The 11813-nt window shown below is 67.7% G+C and overlaps 3 protein-coding genes across 14 annotated transcripts in view; 1 reads left to right on the plus strand and 2 right to left on the minus strand.

The window, feature by feature from the left end:
• PACS2 (phosphofurin acidic cluster sorting protein 2) overlaps window positions 1-11813 on the plus strand; it is a 214643-nt gene that overhangs the window by 67546 nt on the left and 135284 nt on the right. The gene's annotated exons all lie outside the window — the stretch shown is intronic.
• The window catches only part of JAG2 (jagged canonical Notch ligand 2), a 109192-nt gene that overhangs the window by 39199 nt on the left and 58180 nt on the right, over window positions 1-11813 (minus strand). The gene's annotated exons all lie outside the window — the stretch shown is intronic.
• The window catches only part of NUDT14 (nudix hydrolase 14), a 7581-nt gene continuing 667 nt past the window's right edge, over window positions 4900-11813 (minus strand). The window contains exons 2-6 of one of the 8 annotated variants that reach the window (XR_009399249.1): window positions 8863-8906; window positions 8203-8267; window positions 7811-8048; window positions 5417-5581; window positions 5080-5169 (exon numbers count right to left, since the gene is read on the minus strand). Coding sequence is in view for 5 of the 8 variants with exons in the window: in XM_059374161.1 (XP_059230144.1) it covers window positions 4976-5216; window positions 7811-8048; window positions 8203-8267; window positions 8863-8906 (588 nt within the window). In the remaining 3 variants the exon portion in view is untranslated. The other 7 variants (XR_009399248.1, XR_009399250.1, XM_059374162.1 and 4 more) reach the window with 7 other exon arrangements.

Consider the following 11813-nt stretch of genomic DNA (forward strand, 5'->3'; position numbering starts at 1 on the left):
GGGCTCGCAGGCGGCCGCTCTCCCCCCCGGCTCCCTCCCTCGCGGCGGCGGCGGCGGCGGCGGCACCGGCGGCGGCGGCGGCGGGTCCCGGCCTCGGCTCTGCGCGCCCGCGCTCCCGGCGCCCGCAGCCAACAAGTTCGGGACGAGACTGACAGCTCGCTCGCCCATTCGTCACCCGCGCACCTGCATATGCATGAGGGGGCGGGGCCGCGCCGCGGGGTGGGGCTGGGGGGCCGGGGGCGCCGGGCTTTAAAGGCGGCGGAGGGCGCTCCTGCCCGCGCCCGGATCCGGCGCGCGCTCCGCCGGGGCCCCGGGCGGCGGGGGTTCCGCCACGCCCCCGCCCCAGCCGGTGTGCGGGGGCCGGCGCGGCCGAGCGGCCTCCCCTCGCGCGCGCCCCGCCGGGTGTCGGCAGCCGGGGGTGGGGCGCCCCTGAGGTCACCGCCGAGGTCCCCTCCCATCAGTGCGCCGCCGCCGCTCCCCGCCGTCCCGGGGGAGAAGCCGCCTCCGGCACAAATCAGGGCCGTGCCCCCACGCGGGGTGGGCGCGGCCTAGGACCCCTCCCCGGGGAAGGCCCCCCCGCCCCGCCCCCACGGCCTCCGCGCCGGCCGCAGGGGGCGCTGCTCGGCGCCCACACCCCTGCCCGCCCGCCGCCCGGCAACAGATGCTCCGCGGCGCGAGCTGGGTGCCGGGTCGGCGCTGGCGCGGGGCTGAGCCGGCCACGCTCTCGCGGAACGCCCGGGCCGCAGACGGGGCTTGGGCGGGGACGCGGGGGAGCGAGCGGAGAATAAAAGGCGGCGGTGCTCGCTCAAAGGACCAGGTGGGAGCTCCCCAAAGAGGCTCCTCCTGCTGTCCCGGTCACCAGGTGCCCACGCCCCCCCCCCCATCACCATGCTGCCCTCTGCCGGGGTAACCTCGCGCCGCCCCCCACCCCCACCCGCGGTCAACTCCAAGGGCTCCTCGTCTGCAAACATCGGGTCGGGATCCCGAGGTCCGCAGGGGTCCGGCCCCACCCCCACGACAACTGGGCGAGTCTGTCGTGGCCCCTTGGCTAGGGACTGGGTGCTAGGAGTGCAGTCCCTGCCTGCAGCTCGGAGCTGCCGCGACTGGCGGCAGCGGGGGGCAGGGTGAGGCACGGAAGGCTTCCTGGGAGAAGCGGCTCCGAAGAAGGGGGTAGGAGCTCTTTCTCACAGGCTGTGCGGCCAAGTCGCCAAGGGGCCCGGATGTCCTGAGCGCGCACCCGCACACGGGGTGTAGGCCGCTGCCCGCAAGCAGTGCCTCCAGGATCCAGGCACCGGGGGGCCGCTGAGGGCCACGAAGAGATGGGCCCGGCTCTGCTCCGACACCCGTCCCTCCCTGCCTGAGCCCCTCTGTCAGCCGGGGTGAAGGGGCAGGACGCTAGCCAAGGCGGCCAAATAAGAGAAGGCAAGCCGTGTTCAGAGCCTTCCATATGCGACCACGGCCGCGGGGTGTCACTGTGGGGATGCCTCCTTCTCTCCCCCGCCCAGAAGCAGGCCGCCATGTACTCCAGGCCCCAAGCCAGGAGACCCCCAACACACACACACATACAGAGCTCCCGGGGATCAGGGCTCATCCCTGTCCAAGCCCACTACCCCACTCTCCAGGGAAGCCCTGGGTGCCTCTGCCCGGCATTCAGCCTAATGGTGAACCCTTGAGGGGCCCCCAGTCCAAGGGTAAACAGAGCTAGAACGACAAACTGTAAGAGCGAGGCAGGCAGGGCGAACCGCACGGGGGCCTGCTAAGACCCAAGGGCAGGCGAGCGTCAGCCAGGTGACGGGCTGGGAAGGGCACATGCAAACGCCCCCGGGGTTAGGAGGCCTGACCCCTGTGAAGGCCTGTGAGAAACACAGTGGCAGAGGCCAAGCAGGGGAGGGGCAGGCCTAGGCGAGGCTAAGGTGGGAATGAGTGTGGGGCCGCACGGGGCCTCTCCATGGGTCTTCATGCTAAGACCAAGGGAAGCACAGAGAGCAACTGGGCCGGGCCGGGCTGCACAGCAGTGACCTATGTTTTCCCCGAGCTCCCTGGCGGCAGGGAGAGGGGCAGCAGGGGATGAGGTCAGGGCAGGGAGGCCACAGGTCACCACAGTGCAAGTGAGAGGGGCCAGTGACCCAGCCAGGGCCTGGCAGCAGGGGGACCTGGGACCGAGCAGGGGGAATTCCTAGCGAAGCGAGAGGCGGGGTCCAGAGAACAATTCCCTGTGTGCCCCCCCTTCAACCACCCCCGAAGCTTCCTGCCGTGGCCAGCTGTGGGCGGGAAGAACAGCCCAGAGACTGGCTGTGCCGCGGGTTGCAGAAGCTGCCGTGTTTCAGCAGCGGCTCTGCCCACTCAGAGCGGCCTCGGCCTGGAGGTAGCGGTGAGGGGTGCTCACTCCATCTCAGGATTCAAGCTCAGCCTGTCCAAGGAGGCAGCCTCCCCCCGGGCCCTTCCTGCTGGCTAGCCCCGCTTGGGGGTACAGAGTGCCCCCCACCTGCCCTGCAAAGCTAGGGAGACAGTGGCCTGACCCCATCTGCTTCCCTCCAGGCCTTTTGGGAGCAGGACCTGGGTCCCCCTGGCCCAGAGCAGCTGGGTCCTCCCCTTTGGGGTCCCCCCATAGGGATTTCTGTAGCTCTTGGGCTGGAGGGCTGGGGATCTGATGGGGGCTCGGGCTCCTACTTCTGCCTGTGCTGGGCCAGGTTGCTCTGCCTCTTCCAGGAAGACCCCCATCCCTGCTCTGGGGCCCGCTGGATCCCAACACCCATCTCCCACCCAGGTCCACCCGCCCCCTAGGCTGGGGGCTCCCTCTCCGAGTTCCCCAGTAAGAGGGGCTCTCAGGATGTTCCGAGCTGGGCGCTAGACAAGGCCGAGATAGGGTGGAGGCCCCCAAGCTGGCAGGGGCCCTTCAGGACCAGGCTGGGGTGCCGGCTGCTGGGGTTTGGACAGCGCTGGCTTGGCTCTGGAATGAGCTGTGCTTCCGCCCGCCTGCGATCTGTGGTGCTAAATATAGCGGCCAGGGAGGGGAGTTTCCGGTTACAAGCCCCCCCCCCCAGCCCCCAGTGCCGGGAAATCGCTGCCAGCTCCATTAGGCCCAGCAGCAGCGCCTGTGGACCTGCCCCGTCGGACTGCAGAGCAGAATGACGGGGCTGGACCGCACCCGGGGCCGGGCGCTCTGTCCCTCACCCCCCACCCTGCCGGCTCGGCGCCTCCGGCTTGCTCCCCATGGCACACAGAGCCTCCCATACCTGCCAGGGCCGCTCTGAGGCTGTGGGCAATGCCTGCAGGTCGGCCAAGAAGGACAGAGCTCTAGAGGCGGGCACCAGGCGGGCCGCGAGCAGGGGAGGCGGGGTGGCTTGGTTCTAGGCTGGGCGGAGTCCCGGCCCTGTGACTTGGTCTCTGGACGGCTCTGGACAGGGTGGGGCAGCGCTGCTCGGGACCCCACCACAGCCCAGCCCTGACAGCCCCTTGGGCACAGGCCGCAGGCACGAGGTCCCCTCCTCGGTGGCACGTCCCTCACCTGGCCGGGCTCCCGGGAGGCCCCACCTGAGTCCCAGACAGCATTTGCATACAGGTGGTGCTGCTTGAGTGCGCCCCTTGGGTACCGCCTCTGCGGGCAGCCTCCACCGCCAGGCCCAGGGGCGGTCTGCACTGTGCCGGTCCCAACCTGCCTGAGCCCTAAGCCCTCCCCAGGCCAGCAGGAAGGGAGGGACACCCCCCCCACCCCCAAGCATGCTCAGGAGCAAACACCTGCCTGCATGGGGTCAGCCTGGGGCCAGAGCAGGGGGATTTCAGGGAGGCAAGTAGACCTCAGCCCACATGAGGTGCCCACACTTGACAATGGGGTCTCAGTGAGAGGCAAAGGCATGGCCCTCCCCAGCATGCGCCTCGATGCCGGACTGAGGCCCGGTCCCAGGGGACGCAGCAGCTCAGGGCACTAAGTGGGGTCTGCAGCCGAGCTCCTGGTCACTCCAGTTCCCACCTATGACAGTCACGGCCCCGGACATCTTGCCCTCTCCAAACCACCACAACTCTTCACCCACAGCATTGTCCATGGGTCTAACTGGAGAGCTGGGAGGGCTCAGGGGACAGGTCAGGCTGGCCCTTCTCCGGGAGCTTCCGCAGCCCTCAGGCCGGGCCCCCATCCTGCAAATGCCCGAGATCCCCGCACCCCCTCTACAATGGTTCCAACCCACCCACTGCCTGTGGAGGCCTTACTGGGTGTGGAGCTGAGTGGGCACCAAGCACTCCTGTGACCCCAAGTGTTTAAGGGCCACAGAGGCAGCTCCTGTAGTGCCTGACCCGCAAGACAGGCTGGCACGCGTGGCGGGGGTCCTTCGGCCTCACAGGCCCACACTGGTTGGCAAGCAGAGCGATATCCGGGCACTAACTCCCAACAGTCCAGGGCATGCCAGGGCTGCTGGGGGCAAGAGACCAGATCCAGAGCGGCTCTGGCTTTGGGCTCCCGGAGAAGGAACCCAGCCCCGGAGCCGGGAGCGTGTACCCTCAAGAACGCACAGCAGGCACTTCTGTCCCTCCTCCTGACGGCCGGCCCGGCCACCACCCCTACAGCTATACGGCTGCCCCGTGGCCCACCACGCAGTCTTGCCTGAGCGCTTAGCCCAGCTGAACCCCCAGCCCCACCTCACCTGCCCCAGCAGGTAGCCTGGCCAGGCACCACCCTCCCTGTCTCTCCCTGGGACCCCGCCTAAGGCCGGACCTTAGCGCCCTGCCCACCACCAGCCGCCCACAGCCACCCCTGCCCCGCCGCAGCCAGAGGTTTCTCAGTGGAGTGAGAGGCTCTCGTGGAGCGCACACCCACCCCCAGGGCCCATCTGGGAAAGAGCCACTGTCCCTCCACCCCCCACCCCAGCCCACCCCGGTCACAGCTCGGAGCCAGCAGACACAGGCTAGAGCCACACAAGCCTTTATTTTCGTCTGCAGGCCAAGTGGCCAGAACTAGCCTTGGTCTTGGGCCCCTGGAGTCTCACTGGGGACGCAGGCCAGGGGCCACATGGCTGAAGAACCACGAGATGCCGAAGATGACGCCGAGGGTCTTGGGGACAGCTGGGTCATCCGCGAAGGAGCGGGCACCGTCCAGGGGCAGGTGCACGACCTCTATGAGCTCACCCTCCTCCGCCAGGCCCCCGCCCGGGCCGTCCCGCTGGGCATCCGTCACCTCTGCGTAGAACATAGTCTGGCTGGAGCCAGTGAGTCCCACACCAGACCTGCGGGTTGAGACGGCCTCTGCGGAACCAGCCACACGGGCCTCACGGGCCGCCCTGGCCCTTCCGGCCCTCCTCCAGCCACCCCTGCCCGGGAGACCCGTCTGATAGGCAGAGCTCCAGGATATGCACCCCCCCGCACCCCCGTCAGGTTCCTGCCACCCCCAAGGGTGGCAGAACCCCGGCCTCATGGTGACTCTCACTTCTGTGGCTCTCATGTCGTGTGGCAAAGGTGGAAGGACTCCGCCCACGTAACTGAGAGCGTTCATCAGCTGACTTCCAGCTTGAGAGATTATCCTGGTGGGCCTGACCTAATTAGGTGAGCTCTTCAGTGAAGGCTTAGTTGTCAGAGACGCTGTCCTGTGGGCCTTGTAAACCAAGCAAGCTGCCACATGAGGGGGCCACGTGGTCCAGGCCTGCAGGTGGCCTCAGGGAGTGGACCATGGTCCCCGGCCAACAGCCAGCAGGGAAACGGGGCCCTCACTCAGCCACACAGCGACGAGGAGCTGGATTCTGCCACAATCACATGAGCTGGGAAGGGGACCCTGAGCCCCAGATGAGCCCACGGCCCCAGTCCACACCCTGACCCGTGTGGCCAGCCCCTGAGCACCAGGCTCCATTCCCAGGAAGCAGACAGCACCCCCACGGCAACTGTGAGCTTGTAAAGCCAGAGATCTCTGCAGCGCGGGCTGCAGCTCCCTCGTGCAGGGCCTCCCTTCCCAGCACAGACCCAGTCGGCACCCAGGGCCCCGGGCTTGCTGGAAGCCAGGACCCATGTGGCAACCGTGTGGCCCAGGCTCAGACGGCCCCCAACACCAGCCTCGCTAGGATGCCAGTTCCAGGCTGGGGACGGCTCCTGCGGAGGCAGCAGGGGTGTGGGGGGGTGAGAGGGAGCCCCTCCCTAGGTGGCTGGTGGCCATAGGGGGCTGCCAGCCACCAGGAGGGGGACAGGCACCCAGGTGCAGTGCCGAGGCAGGCGGCGTGGGCAGCCGGGAGGGGGCAGGCCGGTCTGCAGCCCAGGACCGCAGGGGAGTCAAGCAAGAGTGCGCGTCGGGAGACGGGGACCCGAGGGTGTCTGAGGCCGCCCAGAGACCTGCAGGGTGGGGGCTGCTCCCGCTGGCGGCCCAGCACGCAGGGGGGCTTCTGCGCCCCCCTGCCCAGGAGGGGGCACCCCAACCAGTCGGGCCTCACCCGCTGACACGGTCCCTCCTGATGGCCGGTTTCCGGCAGGGGCTGCGGCCTGCACCTTTGACGGAAGCACCAGTCTGTGGGGCTTCCAGGCACAGCTTCCGCCGGCCCGTGCAGGAGACCGGTACAGACGCCGACCCGGGGCAAGAAGAACACACCCAGCCCCGCCCTCCACTGGGCGATCACGGAGGAATGCCTGGGCCTTGTCCCCTGTGACGGGCAGGGGAGCCCCCGGCTCTCCTTGGCTCCGAGAGGAAGCATCTGCTGTCTGTCCTGCCCCCAGGGACGCCTGCCCCGACCTCTACTCCAGCCCCTTCAGCCCTACCTCCCACAGGCACACCTTGTCTGCAAAATGCAAGTCTTCCCAGGCTGTTTGCTGCCCAGAGTCCTCCTGGGCTCCCCAGCACCCTTGAGATCAGGCTAGAGCCCCGAGACCCTGCTTGAGGAAAGGCGGAGGAAAGCCGCTCCTCCACGGGTCCCCCACCCCACCAGCCCCGTGCTCCGGCCACCGGCAGCAAGATTACCTGTGGACAGCAGGCCTGGCCCTCAGACCACCAAGCTCAACCACTTGGCAGCCAGTGGCACACGTGGGGGCTCCAAGCCCTGGCTCCGTCCCTTCCTTGGCCTGGAGATCGGCCCCAGCCCCCCAGCCCCCAGCCCAGGGAGCTACCCTGACAAAGCCCTTGGGCAGCTGAGGCACAGGGCCTGGACCCAGCACTGAGAGACCCCCCTGCTCCAGGCTGCGAAGCAGAGCTCCCCACCGGCCCCCTCCCCGAGGGCACAGGCACCTGCCCCTGGAAAGAAGGCTGCGGGGCGCCATGCTCAGTGCCGTGCAGGGGGCTGTCCTCCTGCTCCCACGTTTTACCAGGCTCAGGGACCTGTGAGGGCATCCAAGGGGCAGCACGTGGGCAGGCTTCACCCTAACGTCTCGTCCTGAAACATGGTGGGGGACACCTGGGCTTTGGTGGGGACAGGCCTGCAGTCTCAGCTCCAGGCCACAGCCCCTTCCCTCCCCAGCCATGCCAGAGCCCCTGCCCCCCAGCCTCATTTTTGAGCCGCTGACAGCAGATCTGTGACTCCGCCTCCCACCACCCCCCACCGGCGCCTAATCCCACCACAGGAAGTAGAGGCTCAGTCGTCAGTGGGTAGCAGCTGCCACCGGGAGCTGGCCCCAAGTGGCTAGGGGCCGAAGGGCGGGGGCTCATGTGCCCCAGAGCTGCCCCTGTGAGCCCTGGGTTCCAGCCTGGACCCCAACCTGAGGGCCTTCTCTGTCCAACCTTCCCCCCCCTCCATGTTGAAAAACAAGGAAGAAGAGCGCTGCTTGCACGCCCCCAGGGACGGGGCGCTCACTGCCTGTCAGCTCATCCCCTCCCGCAGGCGGTGCCGACAAGACGTCCAACCCCACTCACTTGTAGGTGGCGACCCGGCGCAGCTCGGAGGGAGACAGGCGGTAGCCGCACTCCTCCCAAGCCTCTGCGCAGGCCACTTCCTCCAGCGACAGCCCAGGCTGGTCCACGAGGCCCGCACACAGCTCATACGTGACCCCCGCTGAGCCAGGCAGAGCCACAGGCAGCTCCCGGGCTCCGTCGTGGTCCACCGCTGCCAGGGACCCTGGGAAGTGGCGCTCCACCTCGCCCGCATACACAGCTGGTTGGGGAAGGCCAGAGCACGGTCACAGCTGTGTAGTAGAAGCTAGACCCCCAGCAACGGGCTTTAGTCTGCCCCTCCCCCATCTACATTCTGACCCTAGGGCCCCAGGGGCCTCTCCCCTCCCCCCAGAGCCCACTCCCGCATGCCTCACCTGGCCGGAACTGCTTCACCAACACCAGGCTCTGCTGGGAAGAGTTGAACATGAGAATGGCCACACTGTGGGGGGGGGGGGGAGACACAGAAGCAACACCCTCACCTCACCTCCCCGGGCCCCTGTTCCCAGCATGCCCAGCCCACCTCCTCCCCCCAGCAGTCGGGGGAAATTGGTCCCTTACTCAGATGGGAACACTGAGGCCCAGGCAGGGCCAGAGCATGCCAAGGCCCCACAGTCAGGCCAGGACACAGGCAGAAGAGGGCACAGGGGTGGGGAAGGACATGCTAGGCAGGTTGGGGGTGGCAGCAGCTGAGGCCGGCTGACTGACGGGACATGTGGCCCCCGCTGGCTGGCTGCCTACTGGCCACACCCCTCGTGCCTCCTGCTGTCCAGCCCACAGCCTGCTGCTCAGGGGAGGACGAGGGCACCCAGACAGCCTCTTCCAGGTCCAAGAGGGCCCAGCTGCCACTACGGTCCAGGCAGCCTGAGCCAGGAGCCAGAAGGGGACACCCAGAGAGCACGGGTGCATCAAAAACATGGGTGCACCCAGAGGGAGGTAGCAAGGCAGGGGTGGGGGGACTCCCGGCCCCTGAGCCCCAGCATCCCAGGGGTACCAGTCAGGGCTTCCTCAGCAGCAGGGCCAGGCTGGGCTCTCACCTGTCATGTGTCTTCATGAAGTCCCATGACTTCTGAGTGCCATTCTGAAAGATGCGGGGCAGTGGTCAGGGGTGGCCAGAGGGCTTCTAGCATGCGTGCAAGTGCCCTGTGAACCTGGGCCAGCCAGACAGACCCACTGCACCAGTCCCTACCCGGGCAGCCCACCAAGGCTTAAGCCCATCAAGAGTGGGGAGCTGCAGCAGGTTAGGGAGGGAGGTCACTGACAGCCTGATCCTCTCCAGGGGTAGGGCGGAAAATCACAGCACATGGTAGAAAAGCATCCGAGGCCCGGTGTGAGCTGCCGCCTGGGGCAGGCTGGACTCAAGGAGCTGCAAGAGATGTACGCTGTCACCAAGTGTAGGCAGCACCGTGTGGGGCATGGGGAGGGGCAGGACGGGCAGGGCAGGGGGAGCAGAGGTCAGGCTTTCAATGCTGAAGCTTCCTCAGGCCAGTGGAGACAGACAAGAAGACAGGAGGGGCAGGCCAGCCTCCTGAGTACACAGGCACCAGGAGCGGCTGGAGTGGGAGTGCCCCAGCCGGGTGGGGGGCATCGCCCTGCCGGACATGGTGATGTAGTGATGGTGACTGGACAGGGGATGACCCCGCCCCCCCCAGCTTCTGTCTGGGGCTGTCTCTCGTGCATCCTGTCGGCCTGTTGTCTGTGGCTTGTCTCCATCATCCTGCTCCCCGAGCCAGGGCACCACCCTGCCATGGGCTCCCAGGGCTCCAGGCAGCGGTCAGTGTATGGAGGAGGCAGTGCGAGGCCGGGCTGGTCCAGGCCCACCAGGGGAGCCAGGAGGGGCATTTGTGGGGTTCCAACACGCACAGTGTGTGAGAAGCCTAGAATCCTGCCAGCCGGACACCACTAGACAGGGTGGGCTCCCATCCTGGGGCTCGAGTGGACATGATCAGTGGCCACTCCACCTGGTCCTGCCTCCTCCCCAAGGGGTCTCTGCCAGTGGGGCTGGACCCAGGGCCCTGAGGATCTGCCCTATGGCCACCCATTGCCAGCACCTTTAGGCCATCTGCTCTCAGCCATTGGGTCAGCCATAAGACCCCGGAGAGCTGCAGGCCCCACCCTTGGGGCTCTGTGCAGGCCTTGAAGTAGACATGGACCTGAACGCCAGGCACACACAACGTGCAGCTGGGGCCGCAGAAGTGGGAGGACTTCCTGGAAGAGGTGACACTCTACCAGCCACAGAGGCCCCCGAGGGAAGGGCATTCCAAGCAGAGGGGCTTCACGGCCAGAGGCCCATGTGCTGGTCCAAGGGGCGCTGGACAAATCAGTCTGAGCTCTGCGGGAAGCAGAAGGCCCTGGAGACTGGCAGGGGCCTTTGTTTCCAAGGGGAAGGTCGGGCTGCCTGGGAGGCCGTTGGGAGGCACCAACCCCAGGAGGCAAGCCTGGGCCTGCCTGCAGTCTGGCCACCGCAGGGCCGGCCACCCACCCAGGACACACTCCAGAGAAGGCCTGCTCCCCCACCCCCAGCCTGCCAAGTGCCCGTTGTGCCTCCTGCCTCCTTCAGGATAAGTGTCACCTCCTGCAAATCTCGGGGACCTTCCCAGCTCGAAATCAAAATGTCTGTCAGACCCTTTGGTCCGGCCAAGGCAGGATGCTAAGGGACGGGCCAGAGAGGCCCAGTGAGGCCCAGCCAGACCCACCCCCAGGAGCCCCAGACCAGCTAGTTGGGTCCTAGGCCTGGTTAACCTTCTTGGGCGGGGGGGGGGGGGTGACCTGCCTCCGGTCTGTCTGGCTGCCATGCCTCCCCCGGCCAAGGATGGCTGCGGGTGTCCCTCTGCATCACGCATGGCCCAGCCCTGTGTCCTACAGCCCCTGAAGGGACACTGCCTCAGCTCCCCGAGCCGGGGCCCACCACTGCCTCTTGCCTGCCCTGGCTCTCTTGGGCCACCACCACCCACTGGTGGAGCCGCACTGACAGGCTACTGCACTCGAGCTCGGGGAGAGAGAATGGTGGCCACATGCCACATGGCCGCTGTGTGCCCCAAACCCCCGTGCCCACCCACTGCCCCCAGCCCAGCCCCAGCCCCCTGGGGGCTGCACAGCCATCATCAGACATCGCCACCCAAAGTCAATGCCAAGGAGGCAGCGACCTCCACCATCCCTCAGCTGACCCCCGCTTCGGTCCCAGGCCAGCACTGCCAACCTGGGCCCATCCCAGGGACATGAATTCCCTGTCCCCTTGGAGCCAACGGTGCAAGTGAGAGCTAGGAGAGGAAGGGCCTTGGAGTGGACAGGGGGCTGCCAGCCCAGGGGCGGCCGGGAAGGGGAGCATCAAACATCTGGACCACGTGTGCTGTCAGCGAGGCAGGAGGGCAGTCTCGTCCGGAAGGCGGGGAGACACTCCAGCACCCGGCAACGCGCTGGGGGCAGCCGGACCGCTGCGCAGAAGGCGAGGGGCCCGAACCACGGAGCTGCTTCTCTCTGGCCACAGACATTCCTCGGGAACTTGCTCTATGCGCGGTGCCCAGGGAGTCACGTGGTCCTGCTCTCGCCGGTGGCCGGGGGAAGGGCGGGAGGAGAGGGCTGGGGGGGCGCAGCCTGCCTGCGTGCTGGGCAGCGGAGGTGCCCTCGGAAGGAAGCCCGGCTGGAGAGGCTCCCCAGTGCTCTGCCAGATCCCGCTGCTGCCTCCTCACGCCACAACCCTACCTCCACTGCCAAGAATGAAGACCACCGCCTCCAGGAAGCTTTCCCTGACCCCCGAGGCGCCCCGTACGTCCCGCTGCAAAAAGTGCTGGGGCCCCGCACAGCCTCCTCGGAGGGATGGGTCGTCCCCAGAGGTGTCCCGACCCGGTCTGGGAACCGGGCTCGAACCACCCCGCCAGCTGAGCTGGGGCGCTCCACAAGGGGCGGGGCGGGGCGGGGCGGGGCGGGGCGGGGCGGGGCCGCGGGCGGGGGCGGGGCTCCGCGGGGGTCAGGGAAAGCTTGCTGGAGG

Source organism: Mustela nigripes, chromosome 13 (assembly GCF_022355385.1).
Source record: "Mustela nigripes isolate SB6536 chromosome 13, MUSNIG.SB6536, whole genome shotgun sequence".
Taxonomy (NCBI): Eukaryota; Metazoa; Chordata; class Mammalia; order Carnivora; family Mustelidae; genus Mustela; species Mustela nigripes.